Raw genomic sequence first — 22,631 nt, 5'->3', positions numbered from 1 at the left:
TTTGAAATGATTATTTAATGACAGGGCATATCAACTAGAATTTAAGGAGACTTTTGAGGTATTTAGTATTTCTAATTGGATAAAAATATAATATTATTCACTTTCTTCTTCTTTTTTTTCAAAAAAAATAATATCGGAAGCATGAATTGCAAAATATACAATTAATATTATTGTAAGGTTAATTGACCTTTAATATTATTGATTTATTATATAAGTTATGACTAATTGATGTAAATTAGCGTTAATGAGTGATTTGTATATCAATATTTTTTTGAATGTATATGTTTATAAGTATTCAAAATTGATAAAATTATAGTACATCTTAAAAATGTATTCTTAGTAACATAAAAAAAACAAAAAGTTTAATTATGATAAAAGATTTTAAGTATGAAAATTTATTCTTAATAAAGTAAAAATATATTAAAAATAATATGATTATTATTTTTAGTAAATAGGTTCAATGAATTAAATTAGTCTATTATTAAAAAAAAAAGATTTTAATGACATGTCATGTCAACTAAGAGAGAGTGATGATTTTAAAGTGTCAAGTATATTTAGAGGAAAATAACGATAATTAAGTGATATTTTGATCCTAAATGAAACATAAATGATATTTTAAGATAATTCTCTTAACTTGAGTGACCATTTAGAGAATTGACTCGACAGCGAAGCATGCTGGATACAGGTTTTGTCGTTCCAAGTACACCATTCTGTTAACTAGCAGAGATCCCATTTTGTTATTTAGAGTACCTTTAATTTTGGGTGTCCCCTAAAACAAGTGTCCCTACACATTTACTAACATTTTTCCAAGCAGGGAAAGGTTGAAATCTTTGTACAGTCAGTTCCAACAGTGATACTGAAACCAGCCCTACAATAAACAGTAAAGAAATAAAATACAAGTGATATATGAGATAAGAGTTTCTGTAAAATAGTTCGATGCGAAACAATAATATATTTGGTATAATTCATGCGTAAAAGATTATAAAAATGCAAAAGATATTACATCCCTTATTCCCATAGCTCTCCTGCCAACGTTGTGTTTTTAATATTTATCTCGATAACCCTTGTGTTAAAAGCCCATTTCAGCATCCAAATTAAGGTTTATTCCGCAAGTGAACATAACAATTTTGGTACCTGAATGATCTGCATTATTCTGGTATTGATCCTTTTATTAGTTGCTAAGCACATTTAACTTTTAATTAAATTAAATATATATTTTTAGTCCCTAAAATTAGCAGAAGTTAAACATTTAACTAATTATTTATAAATAGTAGAAGAAAAAACATTATACAAGAAAAGATATCTTATATAACGGAAGTTAAATTATCAATTTGTTTTTCTTCTACTATTAGTTTTATGGACTACAATTGCACATTTAGTTTAATCAAAAGTTATATGTGATTATTTGAACAGTACAGGTATTAAACTAGAGAAACACAATAATTCAGGGACCCAATCGTTAATTTCCCTTGCGCAAAAGCCAGAACTCCTTCGCAAAGAAAAGAGGGACATTCTCGCCGCTATACTGTAATCTCCGACGACTAAGGTGCCGGAATAATCAGCAAGGTATCTTCTTGACCCACTGTGTTGTGTTCCAGTTGACTTCAACGTCTTGTTAATTTCGTTTTCCGGCTGTTAATCGAGCGTAACTCCTGTAAGCTGTTGCGGAAATTAGCAGAATTTTGATACCTACTTGGCTTTTCTGTGATCTGTTGCACATATCAATTCAATGAATTTCAAGTTTCAAAGTCATTAACTGCAATTTGCATTGCAAGTTGACGATGGACCGGATAATTAAAACTCTGCCTCCGCCATCATCACTGTCCGTTTCGGTCGTTTCTTTTCTCAACGCTAAGCTTAACGAAAAAGAAGACCTTGAACAGGCTTCGTCTCTTCTTTCTGAGCTCCGAACGCAGTGTCATGTCCTCGATCAAAGCCTTTCGGATCTCAATACACAGTTCCGGAACTATCTGATCAACCACGCTTCCCATTCGGATCGAACTGGTGCTCTTCTTCGCGACATAGATGCCAAATTAGGAGATCTTCAGTCAGCTTCTTGCTCTTCTTCACCAGGTACAATTTTTATTTTTTTTTTACTTGCCAAGTTTTTCTTAATTGATTTCCTTATGTGTAATTACTTATAAATATCCATCCTTTGTCTGCTACTAGATGGAGGATCAGGGAAGGTACTAGGAGAGGAGCTACCGGCATTGGCTAAGGAGGTTGCCAGAGTTAACACTGTGCGGACGTATGCAGGTGAGTTCACATGGGAAAACTTGTTACTTGTCCATTGTATATGTAGAATGTGGGAAAAAGATAGATGACCATGTAGATAAAACAAATAAGTAAATTCAGAGTTCAAGAAGGAAGAAATATATTGTAAATGTATTGGGGAGTGAAGCAATAGCCTTTAGCTAAGTACATCTGTGTGAGGAGATATTTCAGTTTTAGTTCTTTTATCTAACTAGGTTTACATTGACGGATTTTCCACATTGTTGGATGACCGGTTCAAGACCTTGTTGCAATCTTATATATCTAGGCTATCAGCAGATCAAGCCAGCTTATGTTACCAAGTCTCTTGGCATTATAGCCATGAAATGATATTGAGACACATTTATGATGGCTGAGTATCTAATTGTTTGTTGAATGCCAAAGGGAAAATAAATTTTCAAGAAGGAATCACAGTTAGTTGAATTAGTCGAGGAGCACGAAAGCTAACCATGACACCACAGTCATTAAAAAAAAAAGCAGTAATTTTTGTTAGTAGCTTTAGTTATCGAGATACTAAAACATAGCTGACTATATTACCTGTTTTAGTGAGTGGATGCCAACTTTTTTTATTCCATAGAAAAATACTTTGGTGTTAGTTACCTACATTCAAAAGGTTATTCTTAGTACTGCAACTGATTTTGACCTCTTAAGAACTTGAAGTTTTGGTGCACATGAATCAATACAGGTTCACATTATGAAGATGAAGACTTAGGTAAAGTACCTCAATAAAGAAAATCTAAACTAACAACAGACTCTTAGGAGAACTTGTGACTGATTTAACATACTCAATGAAGTAGGGCCTGAATTTATTCTGATTCTGGTCCAAAACATAGGAATTAGTAAGAAATTGTGGTAAAAGTGTTGGTATAGTGCAGTTGTTTTCAGAAGTAATGTCTTTTCTATAGATTAAATATGAAATTTGATGCTCAAGTAGCAGGGAAACTAGATGAGCCATGCTGCCATTATTTGGTACCCTCTTTTCACGTTTAGTCAAGTCCATTAGGATATTGATGAAGAATAACTAGTTATTTTCCTACCTGATAGACTAATTGTTGAGAACTATAATCTCTTCGAATTTATGTAGGTTTAGTGAAAAGTAGGACACCATAAAAGAAAAAGATCTATATTGGCGATATCAATTAATTGGAGATTTGTTTGCTCATGTTAGTACATCTATTTTAGGTCCTATGCTCTCGTGGAGTCTTTTACTACTGTCGAAGATTGATGTGCCGGTAGAAAATATAGAGTAATTTTAGTACTTCTTATTTCTAATTTCATTTTGTGTAATACTGGCCTAAGTTGAGCGCTAATGAAGCAACATGGTTAGTCAGACACTTAGTGAGGATCCATATACACGAAGTCAACTTGTTTGGAATTGTGTTAAGTTGTTATTGTCATATACTTGTAGTGGAGATATTCAAAATTTTGTTCCTTCAAATTCTGAAGGACTGTCAAGTTGGAAATATTTACTATGAGAACAGTAACTGCCTTGAAGGTAAAACAATTTGAAAAAAGTTGTCCTACGAGCTACTCAAACTTCTTAAGTTGTCCATCTGAACACTATATCCTTAACCATGAATACTTTTGTTTGTTTATAGCTTCTCCCTATCAAGTTTCAGCAGTGCAACTTCTCAGCTTTATAAATCCTCTACATGACATGTTATATTATGGTTTGACTTCAATTCCTTATAAATTTTGGCCTAGTGATCAGTGAATTAGTTTGAGAACCATGAGGTATCATGTGCAAATCTCAGAGGAGGCAAAACTACTACGTGATATCTTAGCCCGTGCATGAAGTTTTTGATAGAAAGTTGAGGTAATGGCTGCCAGCTGAATATAGAATATGGTTTGGAACAGTTCTCATAGTGGAAGTGAAGATGCCTTCACTAGAATGAAATGGATCCACATAGGGAGGAATGGATAGAGAGGTTCATGTATTCATATGTGTGTGTGTGTGTGTGTATATATATATATATATATTTTACTCTCTTTTAACTTGTACCAGTTTTTGACTAGCCTTGTTATTTGGGGGGATAAAAAAAGCACCTCTGAAATCAATGCAAACACTTGGACATAGGTCTCTTAAAAGGTAAAAAAGCTAGTATCTTTTTACACTGGATCAATATCTGTAAAGAAACTTCATTTGGTGTCTTCGTGCCAGAACATCAAGATATTTTTTTCATGTTTGTTTAAAGTTTCAACATTGTCCTCCCTAAAGGAGGAGATATAGCAGCGGTTCTTTGGAATATTTGAGTTTTTTTTCTTCGACAATTGGGAGTGTTTTCTGGTGTCAAAATCAGAGGATTTTTTGTAGAAGGTAATGCTCTGAAATCAATGCAAACACTTGGACATAGGTCTCTTAAAAGGTAAAAAAGCTAGTATCTTTTTACACTGGATCAATATCTGTAAAGAAACTTCATTTGGTGTCTTTGTGCCAGAACATCAAGATATTTTTTTCATGTTTGTTTAAAGTTTCAACATTGTCCTCCCTAAAGGAGGAGATATAGCAGCGGTTCTTTGGAATATTTGAGTTTTTTTCCTTCGACAATTGGGAGTGTTTTCTGGTGTCAAAATCAGAGGATTTTTAGTAGAAGGTAATGCTCTGCAAGCAATGTCATTTCTTATCTAGTTTAAACGTATATGCAAGTTTTTGCTGGGCTGCATTCGTGGTCTCAAGATGATAGGTTTTATATTCATTACAAAATGGGGTGGGCATATTCAATTTTTTCACAACCAGTAAAAACTAATTAGGCATCATCAAGTTTAGCACATACATTTTTGTCTGTCACGTTCTACTCATATATTAAATTTAATAATATTTGACCTGCTTGCCATATGTGGCGGATCAACAAGGTATTTGCTCGTGTTTATTTCAAGTTTCAGCATTGTCCTTCCTAAAGGAATATAACAGCGCTTATTTGGAATACTTGAGTTATTATTTTTTCCTTCTACACTCGGATAGTTTTGTGCTGTCCAAAGTAGAGGATTTTGGATAAAAGGCAATACCAGCTCTACAAGTGCTTCCATTTCTTATTGAGTTATTTCAAACCTAGTTGCTTATGCATATTCTTGCTAGGCTCTGCATTCATGGTCCCAAGATTAAAAGCTTTATCTTTCTATACAAAATGGAGGACATCTTCAACTTTTATTTTAAATCCTTAAAAGGTTATGATGGAATCCTCAAGTTTGTCACACATCTTTTTGGTCTGACAAGTTTTGCTCATAAACTTTAAAATTATATTTGGATAAGCTTGTGTCAGTGAGTTTGACATGTATTAGTGGCACTTGAACAAGTAAGATTTTTTTGAGGAGACAATAAATTGTGATCTGGTTGCTACATGATGAATTCCTTGTAAGCTATTCAGGTTTTCCTAATTTATGACTTATGAGTTTGTTTTCAGTGATCTTCACCTATCTTTATTCTTCATAGAAGTGGGGATTCAGGTTAGATGGTTGTAATGATTTTACAAAATTTAGCATGATGGAAATTGTTACAGAGAACCTTTCTATGAGATTACCAAAATGGGCCAAAAAAGAGAGTTATGAATAGTGAGGATTCTTATTCTGATCACAGCTAGCTTAAGATTGGGGGTAGCTGTTGATCTGGTGTATACTTGTAGAGCTGTTTTTTAATTATTGTCAACATCAGTTGTTTTGTGCCTAACAAGTTTGGTTATCTCTTTACTCATTTTGATCTGGAAATATGTCACTCTAACCACCTCTTCATTGTAATTTCCAGAGACAGCATTGAAGCTTGATACTTTGGTTGGTGACATTGAAGATGCTGTCTCGTCCACGGTGAAGAGAACTTTAAGGAGAGAACCATCAACAAAAAGTTCAGAAGTTAGTGTCCTTTTGGAACAGAATTGATATTGTTTAACAATTCTGTTCACATCCTTCTCTAATATCTCATGTTTTTCAGGAGATGCGGAGTGTTGCCATTAGAACACTGAAGTTAACTGAAGAGACACTAAGATTAGTAGCAAAAACACATCCTCAGTGGACACGACTTGTGTCTGCAGTTGATCATAGAGTTGATCGAGCTCTAGCCATTTTAAGACCTCAGGCCATTGCAGATCACAGATCCCTTCTGACTTCCCTTGGCTGGCCACCACCTCTGTCCACTTTAAACTCCTTGGGCCCAGAGTCAAAACGGACAACTGATGCCCAGAGCCCACTTTTCACAATGAAAGGGGACCTTAAACAGCAATATTGTGATAGTTTTCTAGCATTGTGCAGTCTGCAAGAACTGCAGCGCCAAAGAAAATCTCGTCAACTCGAAGGACAGAATAGAGAAATTGCCTTGCACCAGCCACTTTGGGCCATTGAAGAGCTTGTTAATCCTATATCAGTTGCATCTCAGCGCCACTTCTCCAAATGGGTTGATAAACCAGAGTACATATTTGTCCTTGTATACAAGGTAACCCGGGATTATGTTGATTCAATGGACGAGTTACTGCAGCCACTGGTGGATGAGGCAATGCTGTCAGGTTACAGTTGCAGAGAAGAATGGATCTCTGCTATGGTTACTTCTCTATCGACATACTTGGCAAAAGAAATATTCCCCATGTATGTTAGTCAGCTGGAGGAAGAGAGCACAAGTGAAAAGCACTTGCAGGCTAGAATATCCTGGCTCCATCTTATTGATCAGATGATAGCATTTGATAAGCGAGTTCAGTCTCTTGCTTCACACTCGGGTATCTTGCTTTCTTTGCAGGAAGATGCAAAACTAGAGAAACTTTCATCATTTTCTGTATTTATTGACAGGCCTGATTGGCTTGACTTGTGGGCTGATATAGAACTTACTGATGCATTTGATAAATTGAAACCTGAGATTGAGAACGAAAGAAGTTGGTCGACAGATGTTCGTGGAGTGGCTGTTCTATCTGCCCAAGAAGACAACAAGTCTCCAGCAATTGCCAGTGCCTTTCATCAGCGTTTTTCGGCAGTTATTGATCGTTGTCAATCACTGCCTAGCATAGAGTTGAGATCAAGATTTTTGAAATTGGCAGGTGCACCTATAATACATCGGTTTTTGGGTTGTTTGCTTTTCAGGTGCCAAGAAGCTGAAGGGTTAACTGCCTTGACAGATAATGATGCTTTGATGAAAGTTGCAAAATCTGTAAATGCTGCACGCTGTTTCGAGTCTATTTTAAAGGAATGGTGTGAGGATATCTTTTTTCTTGAGATGGGGCTGAACCAGGACACATCTACTGATGGAAATGACTTTGGATCAGAGGAATCATCTGGAAATGGAATTCTTTATGAAGAAATTAAGAGGTTGGAAGAATTCAGAACAGGATGGGTTGAGAAGCTGTCTACGGTAGTATTGAGGGGATTCGATGTCTGCTGCAGAGACTATCTAAAGAACAAGAAGCAATGGCAGGAAAAGGGTGAAGAAGGGTGGATGGTATCCCAGACTTTGGTTGGAGCACTAGATTATCTGCAGGGAAAAATGTCAATACTTGAAGAAGGTTTGAATCGAGTGGACTTTGTTGGGGTCTGGAGGAGTTTAGCCCCTGGGCTGGACAAGCTAATTTTTAATGGTATTTTGATGACCAATGCTAAGTTTTCTGACGGCGGAGTTGAGAGGCTTAGCAATGATTTGTCAGTATTATTCAGGGTGTTCGGAGCTTGGTGCTTAAGACCTGAAGGTTTCTTCCCCAAATTGAGTGAAGGTCTGAAGCTATTGAAAATGGGAAAGAAGCAGCTCCAGAATTGTTTAGCAGGAGGTGAAATATGGTTGAAAGAGAATGGGATAAGACACTTGACAGCCGCTGAGTGCGAAAAAATAGCAAAGAATAGGATATAAGTCACGTCCCCTGTATAAGTTTTAGTTTTGCAAGTTTTTCAGTAGAGCTTTACCAAATTCAGCACAGAAACATGGGCAAAGTACTACTGTAATTTGATGTAGTGGTTTTCACAGTTAATTATGCTCACATTTTCTTCAGTGAACTGTATTCTAGTGAATGGATTATATTTCACCAGCAAATAGCAGGGGAATAAAACTGTATATTGGACTCAATATGATTTGTTTTCATCTGTTTTGTAAAAGAGACTCCTAAAGGCAACTCATTTTGACATCAGCATAGTTAAAAATTTGAATATAAGATAAACAGAAGTTGGTATTTGAATGTGAAGGATAACAAGAAATAAGCTGGTTTTGGTTTAATTGGTAACATTTTCTATCCTTTAACTAAAGGTTTTAAATTCGTATCCGCAGAATGCAAATCTCTTGGTAATATATGAAATTTACGCCATTGATTGATATGAATCTATATTAATTAATATCATCATACACAAAATATGCTTAAGCCAAAGAAACGTGATAAATGATGTGATTCAGCCAGAGAGCTTAATTTCAACCAATGAATTTCAAATACTATATAATCAATACAGGTTCTGAACATTTTCAAGTCCCCTATGATGAAACATTGATAAAATTGAGAGGTAGCTAATGTAGTGTCCACATCACAAGTAACTAACATGACATGGCTTTGCACCCCCACCCTCGTGGCAATTCATTTTTAGTTCAACTCAAACTGCCTACTGTTGCTCTACTAGTACTGTTTCATAGAAAAAAGAAAAGAAAACTGATGAAAATTTGGGGGTTGAAGAAAAAAAGTTTTATACAACACATTTTATTTATTTGCCAAAAGGTTAATAATTCATTTATTGTATGTGTAGTCTTGAAACATTACAAAATTTTTACTGCTTAATCAATCAATCAACGTCACATAATTTGAAAAGAAGAAAAAGTATTATTAGGGAAATTGGTATAGTTTGGTAAATGAGGCCAAAAAGCAGAAACAAAATAACCAATTAGAATGGAAATAAACAGTCACGGGTCAATCATTTAATACGATATTTGTATTGCATGCGTTGCCTAAAAAGGTTGTCATTCATGCGTCCTCTCTTCTCATGTTTTGTCACATCAACATTCAACTCTTTGTTTTATTTCGTGTACATTAGGGAAAAAAAAAAAATTAGTAAAATATTTTGACTTTTAATTTATATGACGTAATTTAATTAAATAAAAATTGATAGAGTTTCAATCTTGCAATCTTATAATTAAGCTATGAAATTTTTTTAGCTATATATAAAACACGCAACTACTAAAATTTATGGCTATAAAAAAGATGAACCACGTTCCATATAAAACGAAACAGTGTCCTCTTAATTATTGATACATGGCATTTGCATTTCTCATTTGGAGGAAAAAGACGGTAAAAAAATAGGTAAGCATGAGAGGAAGAAGTATATAAGAAAAATGTGTCTTATTCGAAATTTAACTAAATTTAAATAGTGTATTACGGCGAAAAATAAATGATAAACATATGATATCCAATATTATTTCAGCGGCTTGCTTCCGGATTGTGAAGTGCTAAATTCATTTAATCTCTTCACATGCATAACAATACCTATATATGGACGTAATAGGTTCTTCTAGCTATATGGAAATTTATGAGCGGCTCAAATATATTAGTGACCTAAAGCGAAAATCAAACGGGTTTCTTAAACTTGGATTGTTAATCACTTTTATATAATTGACTTTTTCTAGTTTTCAATTGATATATAACCATTCTTATTTTAAATTATTTTTCATGAGATATAATAATACTCTAATTATGTCAAATTTCTTCTAATAATTCCTTCATTTTTCATGAAAAATATACTTTTTCAACAAATAGTATTCAATATTTGTCAAAAAATAATAACTTATAACCTATTAATATTAAAAATGAGACCCTTTAAATTTGGAAGCCTAAGGCACATGTCTTTTTTTTAATACTGTCAAACCACCTCGTGTAGAAATTTTGAAAGATTCAATATTTTTGGTCTATCTGCTTAAAAAATGTTCATAGTATATAGATAATGCATATTTATCTTAGTATACATATATTTTACATATTTATGAAAAAATTTGATATTCAAAGTTTAAAAAATAAAAATTTGTAATTTAAAATGATTAATCTCATTCACTATAGGAGTACATCCTTTAATTTGCCAATGATGAACGGTTACTTATTATATATCAAAGGTAATTCAATTAACCTAAATCCTAATACTATAACATTATAAACACCTGGCTAATTCATGCACAAAACTTGAAACTCCTATTATATTATCAGTTTTCCATTTTCACTCGTTACACAATTTATCATATTAAATCTTAAATATTCTTAACGAGATTTTTAATTTTACCATTTCCTAAAATTCATTGCATATCGATCAATTTTATGAACTCAGAGATTTTCAAATGTATAATGCACCTCCTAGCGCTAGCTATCATCTTTTTTTTTTCTTGGTCAAAATAATTCTAACGTTAGAATTAAATGTAGAAGCAACAACATACCATGAATTTCTCAAACTGCCAATTCAACTTTTGCCAAAACTTTAGTACATTTGTAAGAATTTTTGCAAGGTTCATAGTCAAACTAGATTAGACAGTTGAATCCCAAAATCAATGAACCACAATTACAAGCTCCAATTTTTTCAAACCCCTTCAGTAGAAGCATTACAATAATTATATCTCGATTTTCTAAAATGAAAGTAATTATTTTGAAATATTTATTTTAGATAAAGACGACAAGTAAAGTGAAACGAAAGTCCTTTTGTATATTTTCCATCGATTTATGTAGCCTATCTAGTACGCCGTCCATCTCATTTTACTCACCCTTTATACTTTCTTTCCTTTTTAACTAATTCATTTTAGTAAATTAAGAAAAAATATTATTTTCTTTTAATATTTATCATTAAATAACTAGATACGATATTAAATTGTAATTAACTTTAAAATTTTGAAATATAATAAATAAAATTACTGTAGTTAATAAATTACTTATATATATATTTTTAAAGAGAGTGCTGTGTAAAAGTGGACGGAGAGATCTAATAGTATAAATTAGGTATGTCAAAAATGAACCCAAATATAGATAATCTGCCTAATCCGTCCAGAATTTTAAGGGTTGGGCTCAAGATAATTTGAATTGGATTCAATATCAACCCATTCAAGCCTAATCCATTTTAAGAGAATCCTCAATTGAGCCCAATTTAATCTTCAATTTCAATCCGTTTTAAAACTCTTTACTAAGATATGTTTTTATATATTAAATGTATGAATTATTATCTATTTAACATTTTTAATATTCATCTATCCATTAGATATTTTTATTTTAAAAAAATCTTGAACGGAAATTTGAATTGTGATTATAAAAGTTAAATATCACTATGTTAAGTTATTGAAATTAATCAGGTCAAATTGGGCATGTCAAGACCCAATCCATTTTTTAGCCTATTTGAATCCAACCCATTTGAGTCCAAATTAAACTTAGGCGGGTCAAGATCTATCCCAATTTCTATGTCAACCCATTTTAAAATTTCTAATTTCAACCAATCTGTCCATTTGACACCTCTGATATAAATCTTGTGTTAAAATGACAAATTGTTCATCAAACTTTAAAACCAGTTTCAACAATAATTGCAGTCAAAAGTATTCGGACAAGGAAGAAATAATTAGTAATGTATTTTGGAAATATGGTTAATTAAAAGTTTACAGTTAAGTGATATCAATAAAAATCGTCTAATCATTCAATAATTATGAATTAAGTTTCATTTAGACATTTCAATTAAAGACGTGATATGTTTAATACATGAAGTTAGTTGAAAATATGTATATATAACGCCTGCCAAACCTCTGATCATAATTATCCACATCTATAAAATTTATTTCATTAATTTTGTCCTATAGAAGCAACCGTTTGATTCTCAATCTGATAAATAAAAACATCAATATTATATAATACATATAAAAATAACATAAATTCACCCCTTTTTTAGTTTAGTGTCTTTAGATAGTCCAAAGTGATTATGAGAATAGATGATAAATATATACCAAAAACATATTCATCAAACAAATTAAAATATTTGTTGACAAGGTGTTATCTGCAAAAGAATATATACTCTACTTAATTTATAAACTAGAATATAATTCTGATGTGATCTTAAATCTCAAATTTTGTAAAAATGGAGGGAGCATAGTCCCCACAGTTTAAGTACTGTAGAAATATAAATGTATACAGAAGAGAAGACAAGGAATCTTTCTGCTGGTTGCATACAAAATATCCTTTTTAGTTAAATAAATTTATTAAAAATATTCTTTTCTAATTAAAATAGAAAAGATAAATTTCATAAATAATATTCAATTCTGTCTATCCTCCAACTATACACACCCCTTAAACTCTCAATCAAATAAAATTTGGTTAGGTCAAGTTTAATTTTATTTCTTTTAAGATGCAAGTCGTAAAAAATAAAGATGCAAAGATGGGTGTGTTGATATATTAAAAGTAATAAAAGAAAGAATTAGATATTCGAAAAAAATGTGAGAATGGTCTCTAGGATGAATAAAATGAGCGAAGATTGAGATGATTTGAGCATATAAAAAGAAGATTTGCATAGAGGAGACGATAGAGGTTAGGTATAGTGCGTAAAAAAAAGAGGTAAAGGTAGGTCAAAAAGAGTATCGGATAGAGGTGATTAGACATGACATAGTGCAACTTCTGCTTATGAGGACATGCTCTTAAATATAAGGGCATTTATGAAACTCGCAAATTAGAATAGAAAGCTAGCAGATAGTACCGTGGAGTTTTGTCTTATTTCTTGGTGGTGTTTGTCATCGTATCAACCTTATTCTTGCAGTGTCTTACTTTTGAGTTTTATTATCATCTTTCGTGTTTTTGATTATCACACTATTTTATAATAGTTACATTTTTCTTATTAGTTGTATGTTTTCTTCAGTGACATTTTTCTTTTCATACCTATTTCAATTTGATTTACTCGAGTCACGAATTTTCTGAAAACAATCTCTTAGCCTCTTTACGAAATAGAATTAAGATCTGAATATACTTCGTTCTACGTATATACCAAATACCATAAAACAAATGAAAAAAATGGTTCCACGAAAATATTTTCATGGTGGTAACACACCCTCAGTAGTCAAGTAACATCTTTATTAAGTACATTAATAATCAATTAAAAATGCGCGTGTGTTTACAATTGCATTATAACTGTGCAAGGTCATTTGGTTTAAATATAAAATTATGCTAAAATTAATTATTTTGATATTATTTTTAATTATTTTAGTATATTAAAAATAATATGCATTTTCATAATTTTTATTTGCTTATTATTAAGATACCCTCTAGGCCTCTACCTTATTTAATTAGTAGCACTTTTTTTGAGGACTTAACATTTTCATTGTTTGGTCCTAGAATAACTATTCCCATGGTACTATTGCTCCACCTTCTAGCGGAAATGCTTACTCCCATACAAATTACTAATTTTGATAAAACTTCCTAAAATTAGTAATTAACATGCTTTTTATCTGTCTAATAATACTTGTCCATTACTGATTTTACATACTTCTTAAGAAATTATAAATAAAATGATAATTTTAGTATATTATCCTTTGATTATTATAAATAAAATGTTTTGAAAAATGTTATGGAGAAATAACTATAGTTAATTATAAGAGCAAGTTAGAAACTAAATGTAAACTTATCTATTGATTCATAAATTAAACAAGTATTGTTGGACATGCCAAAATAGTATAATGAACGAAAGAGGGAGTACTAAACTTTTGTCTCAAACGCCCTCCGTATGTTTAATACTCTTATTAATCTAAATAAGGAAATTAGTTCCATCAAGAGTTTGAGCTGCTTTTTTTAAAAGTTTAATTAGTAGACATATCATGTCCTAATTAAGGCCAACATAATTGGTTCAAGATTAGTACAAACATTAGTTTATGTTTAGGTAGTTGGTACTGTTCTTTTCTTTTAGAGGTATATATGGTGTTGGTGACCTTTTTTTTTTTTGTCTTTACATATAGCTAATTGTGTCCATAACTCAAAACCTACATGGCCTTATAAAGCAAATCAAATCTCTTCCTCTTCAACTTATCACTTGCCTTATTCTTTCATATCATTGTAGAAAGAAGGAAGACAAGTGGAGAGATCTAGAGTTATAAATAATATATAGAAAAAACAACAACAATTAGTAGTCATGTCTAGCAGAAGAAGATCAAATAATAATTCAAGATTCACTCAAGATGAGATTAGTGATCTTGTTTTGAAATTACAATCTCTCTTGCCAAATTCCTTTTCAAGGTGCACCACCACGGTATGTCCATTATTTATAATGATAGTCATATATGGCGGAGCTAGGTAGGGCCTGAACGAACCCCTTTTAATTTCTTCATGTGTTTACTTTTTTATATTCTGAATCTTTTTAGTGAAAATTTTGGATCCGTACGTCACAATAGAAGGATTGATGGCATTACTTTATTTTCTTACTTGAATTAATGCACAATCTATTTAATTAGCAATAGGATGATATACTGAACGAACCCCTTTTAATTTCTTCATGTGTTTACTTTTTTATCTTTTGAATCTTTTTAGTGAAAATTCTGAATTCGTACGTCACTATAGAAGGATTGATGGCATTACTTTATTTTCGTACTTGAATTAATGCACAATCAATTTAATTAGCAATAGGATCATATAGTAAATTATCCTTCTATCTATAGTTTTTTAAGAGTGTGTAAACTTAATATTGGACAGGTATTGTTGAACGATGAGAGTACTAAATAGGAGTAACTTAATAAACTATATACTTTACATTGACTCCTTCTATCTCAAAATAAATATCGATTTAACTCATTTCAATATAGTTAAACAAAAAAGGAACGATAAATTGATGAAGTGATGATTATTAAGTAATTAAGCTCACTTTAAACGAACAGAGATATGATACGGAATTAATGTGCAAAAAACATTTTACCAAATACTCCATAAGACTGTTAAATTGTCCCTACATTCGTTAAGGAAATTGGTGATTAATGTTATCTCATAATAATTGTTTTAGGTAATTCTCATCAAATGAAATAATTTTTTTTGAATTCTAGTTAGGTCTAGAAGTCCATTTTAGTTAGATTGTCTTAAATGGAGAGAACATGTCGTTTGTCAGCTGATATGACCTTAGACAATCTTTCTCGTAAGTTCAGGCATAGTGTACGTTCTACAAAGTACTTTTTGTCTAGAGAGATTTATCTTTTGCAACATGTTAGATGTTACAACCAAATAATGTCATGATTTAATCATCGTGTAGTAATAGTACACTTCTTTTTCATAATTGTAATGTTTGTTCGAATCACTAGCTTGCATGCATCCCGACTAATTAACTTTTGATCACGTACAGGTAACATCATCATCAAAGATACTAGAAGAAGCATGTAATTACATAAGAAAACTACACAATGAGGTGGATGATCTAAGTGAGAAGTTATCTCAAGTACTCCCTTCTGTGGATAGCAATAATATTGATCTTATACACACTTTGTTAAGTCTTCTTCAACAGTAAATTAAAGCCCACGGATCTAGGCATCTCTTAGTGGTTGTTAAGTTTTTTTTAAAAATATATAATATTAAAATATAATATAAAATGTCTACCTAGAGTTTTATATAATGTCTCAGTTACTACTATATATATATATCTTAATAATGTAATCTTGTAATGTTATAAATAAGACATTATTTTAAATCATGTTTAATTAGTGTATTATTTAAAGTACATATAACATACAAAAAAAATAATCTACAATTAAAATTTTATTAGCGGTGATGAAAATATTCAAGAACAGTAGAGCGTAGAGATAAAAAGATGTATATTAATTAAATACTGTGTATTCACCTTTTGCTTCCATATATAACAACTATGCCTAAGTATACACCTAAAAATCTTGATCTACTTATAATACAAACCTTTTTTTTTTTTAATTTTCCATCCCGACTCCCGTGTTTAGAACCTGCATTGAAACTCAGATTAAATCCGGAATCGTGCATTGCAGAGTCCATGCGCGGGTGGAGGTTTCCGATATGATTTTCTTCATATTTAGGGCTCAAATTTAAAATCTTTGGCTAAGGATGAAGTAGTCCACCAACGCACCACAATATTTGTATTTTGTTTGATTGGGAACCAGTTATCCCAAAATAATTAATTTTATACTTATTCTTTTCACTAGAAGAAATATGATTTTCTGTGACCATGTTTAAAAGTAAAGATTGGCATTGTTGGTGATTGTAGTGGTTAATCAGCAAAAAAATAGTACTAATTATTGCAAATACTGTTGGGCCTATTTGTCACATGGTGAAAGAACCAACCAATAATTTTTTTTTGATCCAATATGTACTTGCCAAAGTTCACATAATCCAAAACATGTATTAGTAGCACTAGGACATTGAAAAACATGTATGATGTATCTTCTGCTTTTTCTGTTTTGATACTGGGGCTCATCAAGAGGTGAGATAGTTTATATTAGTTTATGCATTTTCAGTTCAGTTTATGCTTAACCAGGATAAATTACACTAGTTTAGTGTAAATACCACTATCTGGTTTAATTTGGAGTTTACATTAGAAATTGAACCAATAGAGTGTTGTATCTCACATCTAATTGAGAGCGTTGTAGTTTTCAATCGAGACTTATGAACACGAATCCAAATTGATAGGATCAAAGTGGGGTACGAGAAACTGATTGAGAAATCAAAAGACTATATTCGAAAGTAAAGATAGTTCGATTATTTATACTTATATAATCATGTTAGATGTTTTATTTTTATGAATTTCCTTGATCATGTATGTAATTATTTTAAGCTATAGCTATATTTTTATAATTTTGTGTTATTATATAATTATACTATATATATTGTTAGTTAAAAATGTAATGACCCATGGTCATTTGTACATGCACAAATTTACAGCAGTAATAATATTAAAGACACAAACAAAGGAAAGTACAATGATTCATAATTACAGGCCAAAAAGAAGTGCATGTGAAATATTAACTCAATGCATATATAGATACGCGTGAGTTTGTGATGCACGGGTGAAAGTTCTTTGCCCTTAAAGTTTAATATTAGGAGCCCTTAAAATTTAATATTAGGAGCGCTACACCGAAAATGAAAAATAAAATAAAATCAATGCATAGAGATGCCAAATTTTTTAAGAAGGTTAGGCATATTACTGAGAATTGCTAAGGTGTTACTCATGTACTCCTTAGCTTTCTGCACCCGCGCTTTCACTTCTCCAAGCAACGGTGATCCCATTTCATCCAGTCCTTCTAGACACGTGTCTTGATCAGTCATCGCAGCACTTATCCATGTCTGCATATTCTTCACCTTCATCACCGTCAATGCACTCTCTCCGGTACCCACATTCAGCAACTCCGCCGATTGGTTCAGTTGACTCAGCGCATCATCGAATAAGCTAATGCAGTCCTTCAACGCCGACACGGTTCCTGGGTGATTGATCTTCGATAGCAGCGTCTTTGGCAACGAAGAGATGCCTGTTAACTCTTTCACCGTCGCCTGAAGAGAGAGATTCAGGAATTGTTCCGGGTCGGGTTTTGTTGAGGTGCTGTTGAGGGAAGATATGGAATCAAAGCATGACCCGGGATGCTGAGTCACTGCGCAGACGATTTTGAGCGAATCGGCTGAACTGGATGAAGGAGATGGTGTGCGGCCGTCGGAATCATACGCGTGGATGAACGCGCCGACGAATGCGCAGATGAATAAAGTTAGGAAGAGGGTGAGAGAGACGGCGATGGTGAGACGACTCTTGTGGGCGGCTCTGGGATTGGAGTAAGAAGATGGATCTTCAGAAGGGTTGACTTTGCCATAGCCTTTTACTAAGTTGATTGATTCCATTGAAATGCAATTTGGATTTGAGAGCTTTTCTGCAAAAGCTGTAAGGCGAAGAACGACACGGTTTGAAGAGTTGATAAGAATTTGGGTAATGTTAACTGTTAGCACGTTCTACTCTTTTTTTTTTTTCTCTTCATTTTATGAGTATTTAATTTAATTTGCGCACAGACCAAAAAAAACAATTTGGATATATTATTTAATATAATAATATAGACAAAATTTAAATATGTTAACCCAATAGTAAATATTAAAACTACTGAACACAAAATACATCAAAATTGAATAATAAGCTTATTATTATCACCAAACACGTAAAAGAATACAAACCAAAAACAGCAAGAAAATAAACTGCACGCCGAAAATACATACTATTCCCACAAAATCCTGATCTGAGAAAAGTAAAGCGACGATACTTTTCCCCGAGCTTTGAAATGCATCTAAAGTGAAAAAATTAATTGATGGATTAAGCATCTCAGAGATGCTGTTCATATTCACCAGAATCATCAAGCAATTGATCGCTTTTTTTGTGTTCAAACCCTTGTCTAACTCCAATGAATACAAGCATCTCGCAATTTTGGGCCTTTCAGTTCGGAGCCAGTCAAGCATTTCAGATCTCATAGTCATCGTTGCTCTGGAGTTTTTCTCTTCATGAATAGCCAAATAACTATTCAATTGACTCAGTGATTTGTTGAAATACAGATAGTTGCAGTGACTTGTTGACTTATCAGTAGAGGAATCGGAGGATTTGAGTGAGTAACTGACTTTCTGGAGCTCGTTGATTACGGTATGAAGTGAGATGGAGAATACTTGCGATGAGTTGATTTTTGTTGATCCTAATTTTTTGTCTTTGTAGAGGGCATTTGACATGTAGTTAAAGCATGTCTGATAGTACGGAGTCTGCGAGCAAATGGATTTGATTGCCTTTTCTGGATTATTGGCAGGTAATTCAGATTCATAATCTCGCTTAATCATCGTTAAAACAGAGACGATGGCGACGATGATGAGAATGAAAAAGATGATTAAAGTAATGAACCACTTGGGCTGCTTTCTTCTTCCTGAGTTCGTTTGGTCATTCAGATTAAGGCTAACTGATGCCTTAGAGATTTTGTTTACAGAATCTGAATCCATGGCAGAATTTGAATGGAAATGGAAATGGACTGTTTCTGGTAAAATGAAAATATTGTGTGATTAGGAAAAAAGATAATGCTAAATTGTGAGAGGCTGAAGACTGGGTCAATTTTCTTCCATGACAAGTTTTTTCCACAAAGTCAAGCAGAAACTCCATAGTTGACGGACTCTTTGAGAGCCAATTAGTGATTACTGATTAGTTGACGGACTTTTGAGAGCAAGTATCTTTGAATGGATCAGGCGGATAGGTTTGAAAAATAAAAATATAATGCTTGAAATTTGAGAACTTCAAAAGTGAATTTTGAGCCGCGGTTGAAAATCTCTCTATAGAATACATAGAATATTTTAAAAATACCTTATATATACGGTGTGATTTTGAATCGAAAAAGTTCAGTGTACCCCTTGGCAACTATCCACTCCTGGACATTGTTTACCATAGTAATCCAGTTGTGAACATATTTTTTACACAAGAACTTGTTTTCTGCAATTTGCTAATTACCCAACCAAAGGAAAGGAGAATGGCGAGTTTTGTAGCAACCAAAGATGGAGATCAATCAATATATTCGTAACAACAGGCAAAAAAGAAAAATCAAGAGCAAATACCCAAAGCAAAGGAGCCACACATTTAGGCCATATTCAAATTCCCAAAACAAAGAGCCTAATGCAGATCCAATTCTCGGGTAAAACAGATCGAAATTGTCTTCTTTTTTATGCAATATTTCTATGCTATTCATCATGTTTTGCTGGGCTGCGTAGCTTTTCTCTTTTATTTCCACCATAACTGTCAACGGAATCTCCTCCAACAAATCAGTGCACCTTTGTACTTGATCCATGGCCTCGCCCATCCACCGCCGTAAATCCCAAACAACTTTATTAATCGCCAAAATTTTCTCATCTGGATCGATACCCAAACTCATTTCCGATTCATTGAGTTGCTTCAGAGATAATTTGACCATTCCTTGGCAATTCCTCAATACCCCAACTCTCTTGGTGTCAATCATGTGTATTGCTTTTTCAAGTGAAGAAGCGACATTCTCAAGCTCGATTCGTGAAGCATAAAGTGAAAGGATGAAGATCCGAGATAGGTTAATTTTATCTCTGGAGGAGATCAGGGTATCTGAAAGTGCAGCAATGGAGTCATAACATGAGTATGGATCATCGCTGATGAGATAACAGACGTTTCTAATAGCGTCTGTTGGATTAAACAACAGTGATTTGGACTCTGTTTCTTGTTTAAGTATTATTGAAGCAGAGATAATTGCAGCAACTATGAGACTGAACAGAGTTACCAGACAGATTATCAATCGTAGTTTCCTTTTGGTTCTTGAAAAGGAGTTTTCATTTTGCAGAAGGCTTTCTATGTACTTTGTGCTATCGGATTCATCCATCTGCTCACTTCTTCCCACAGTTTCTGAAAAAAATATAGACGCTAAAATTCAAAGTTTGTTGCTAAGGTCAAAGCCAAGAAGATGCTAAGAAAGAAGAAACATCATTTTTTTTATTCTTTAATTGATTAATTTTTCGATACTCCGAATAATTTGACTTCTTTCGATTTGCCTAAACTTATAGACTAATCAAATCGACTTAATTTCGATTTATCTATGAGTTCTTTTAGGAGGATTCCTAAACTGTTATCTCTAACACACAAATTTCGTGAAGGTTGTCCAAACTTTAGATAGAAATCCTTTAGAGACACAATCCAATCTTGCATACTATACTATTCACCTAAACCAAGCTACTACATCAAAGTTGTGCTTTTTAACATCTTACAGATTTTAAGCTGGACTTCATTAAAAAATAAAATGCAGACACACAATATTTGAATTTGGGCACCATGTAACTATTGTACAACCCAAAATACATAACAAAATGGAAATCAATATATGCGTAACAGCAGGCAAAAAAGGAAAATCAAAAGCAAATACTCAAAGCAAAAGAGCCAAACAGTTCGCCCATAGTCATATTCCCAAGCAAGAGAGACTAATGCTGTTCCTATTCTGGGATAAAACAGGTCCAAAATCTCATCCATATTTTGCAATATTCCTCTGCTATTCTTCATCTTTTGAAGAGCTTCATAGCTTTTCCTTCTTATTTCCGCCCTAACCGTCGTCGACGGAATCTTCTCCAACAAATCATAGCATCCCTGTACGTTACCCATGGCCTCACCAATCCACAGCTGTAAATCCCAAACAACTTTATTAATCGCCAATGTTTTCTCAGCTGGGTCAATACCCAAACTCATTTCCGATTCATTAAGTTTCTTCAGAGAGAATTCAATCATTCCTTGGCAATTCCTCAATACCCCAACACTCTCAAGTTTAATCATGGCTACCTCTGAGATTGACTTTTCAATTGAAGTAACGACATTCTCAAGCTCGATTCGTGAAGCATAAAGTGAAAGAATGAAGATCTGAGATGGGTTAATTTCATGTCGAGACGGGATTTGGGCAGAGTGAAGTGTAGCAATGGAGTCGAAGCATGAGTCTGGATCTCCGCTGATGAGATCACAGACTGATGTAATAGCGTTTGTTGGGAAAAACGACAATGAGTTGGACTCTGTTTGTTGTTTAAGTATTATTGAAGCACAAATAACAGCAACGATTATGGGAATGAAGAGAGCTAACAGACATACAATCAATTGCAGTTTCCTTTTGGATCTTGAAGAGGATTTCTCATCTTTCAGGAGCTTTTCCTTGTTACTCATTTGATTCAGCAGTTTTTTGGAACACTTTTTGAAGCTAAATTTGGAGACCCAAGTAATTTTTTTATTTCCCAAGTCAAAGCCAACAAGTTGCTGAGAAGGAGAAGACGATATTCAACACATTATGTTCTTTTGTACATTATTTTGTTCACAATTCCAATTGTTTAGTACATTATTTTTTGAGTAGATAGTAAAACACACACCTACCACTTTTTCTCGAGTTTCATACATAACTATACATTATTCCCTTTTATCTGCAGAACTATTGCTCTCTTTGTATTAAAATACATCAACTTATTATAACTTTCAATTTCTAAACACTTTTAACTATTTTATCTCTTAATCTTTTGTTATATTTGTCGCAGAACATAATTCCTAGTTGCTCGAATTTCTTTTAGGAGGATTCCTAGGCTAATATACTATATCATGTTGAAGATAGGTGTGAATATATAAGCATGAAACTCAAAACTTAAAAGTTGAATTACTATTTTGTTCTTCTAATAAATTAAAACTTTTATAATTTTCATATATATAATCTTCTTATTCTCATTCCATAATCTTGACCTTTCAAATTTCTAACACAAATATAAATAAAAATAAAAATGAGTAATTATTCCTTATAGACAAGAAATTAAAGTAGATTCATGTATCTTTAAAATTAAATTGCATCTCTATCTTTTTTATATTTATTTTGACAATAATTCGTGTGACTTTTCATGTTTCCATAATTTTGTTCTATAAATTTAACTTTTTCAAGAAAAACTTTTATTCACCAC

General features: G+C 32.7%; 4 protein-coding genes and 1 long non-coding RNA gene across 5 annotated transcripts; 2 read left to right on the top strand and 3 right to left on the bottom strand.

Annotated features, from left to right (window-relative positions):
- The first annotated feature begins 1,333 nt into the window (after positions 1–1,333).
- On the top strand, positions 1,334–8,325 carry LOC101250005 (RINT1-like protein MAG2). The gene is made up of 4 exons (XM_004236156.5): positions 1,334–2,073; positions 2,170–2,256; positions 6,011–6,114; positions 6,194–8,325. The coding sequence occupies exons 1-4, from the start codon at positions 1,782–1,784 to the stop codon at positions 8,081–8,083; spliced, it is 2,373 nt and encodes a 790-aa protein (XP_004236204.1). The 5' UTR covers positions 1,334–1,781; the 3' UTR covers positions 8,084–8,325.
- Positions 8,326–14,227: 5,902 nt separating this feature from the next.
- Positions 14,228–15,880, top strand: LOC104646617 (uncharacterized). The gene is made up of 2 exons (XR_740761.3): positions 14,228–14,448; positions 15,526–15,880. It is a non-coding gene; the product is annotated as an uncharacterized lncRNA (long non-coding RNA).
- Positions 15,881–17,077: 1,197 nt separating this feature from the next.
- On the bottom strand, positions 17,078–18,136 carry LOC101250291 (pectinesterase 1). Its single transcript, XM_004236157.5, has one exon. It carries the CDS (start codon positions 18,027–18,029, stop codon positions 17,301–17,303), a length of 729 nt encoding a protein of 242 aa, XP_004236205.1. The 5' UTR covers positions 18,030–18,136; the 3' UTR covers positions 17,078–17,300.
- A 162-nt stretch (positions 18,137–18,298) lies between these two features.
- LOC101250588 (pectinesterase 1-like) lies at positions 18,299–21,858 on the bottom strand. The gene has a single exon (XM_004236158.5). It carries the CDS (start codon positions 21,856–21,858, stop codon positions 21,031–21,033), a length of 828 nt encoding a protein of 275 aa, XP_004236206.2. The 3' UTR covers positions 18,299–21,030.
- LOC101250877 (uncharacterized) lies at positions 19,709–20,542 on the bottom strand. Its single transcript, XM_019212687.1, has one exon. It carries the CDS (start codon positions 20,540–20,542, stop codon positions 19,709–19,711), a length of 834 nt encoding a protein of 277 aa, XP_019068232.1.
- Positions 21,859–22,631: the final 773 nt, after the last annotated feature.

Source organism: Solanum lycopersicum, chromosome 3 (genome assembly GCF_036512215.1).
Source record: "Solanum lycopersicum chromosome 3, SLM_r2.1".
Lineage (NCBI taxonomy): Eukaryota > Viridiplantae > Streptophyta > Magnoliopsida > Solanales > Solanaceae > Solanum > Solanum lycopersicum.
The sequence above is the reverse complement of the archived record's forward strand: the minus strand, read 5'-3'. Positions and strand labels throughout refer to the sequence as shown.

Excerpts from the sequence above, each read along its gene's own strand:
- LOC101250005 (XM_004236156.5), top strand. The coding sequence starts at position 1,782 with ATGGACCGGATAATTAAAACTCTGCCTCCGCCATCATCACTGTCCGTT. Across the intron at positions 2,257-6,010 it reads CACTGTGCGGACGTATGCAG|AGACAGCATTGAAGCTTGAT; the intron begins GTGAGTTCACAT and ends TGTAATTTCCAG. Across the intron at positions 6,115-6,193 it reads CATCAACAAAAAGTTCAGAA|GAGATGCGGAGTGTTGCCAT; the intron begins GTTAGTGTCCTT and ends CATGTTTTTCAG.
- LOC101250291 (XM_004236157.5), bottom strand. The coding sequence starts at position 18,029 with ATGGAATCAATCAACTTAGTAAAAGGCTATGGCAAAGTCAACCCTTCT.
- LOC101250588 (XM_004236158.5), bottom strand. The coding sequence starts at position 21,858 with ATGAGTAACAAGGAAAAGCTCCTGAAAGATGAGAAATCCTCTTCAAGA.
- LOC101250877 (XM_019212687.1), bottom strand. The coding sequence starts at position 20,542 with ATGGATGAATCCGATAGCACAAAGTACATAGAAAGCCTTCTGCAAAAT.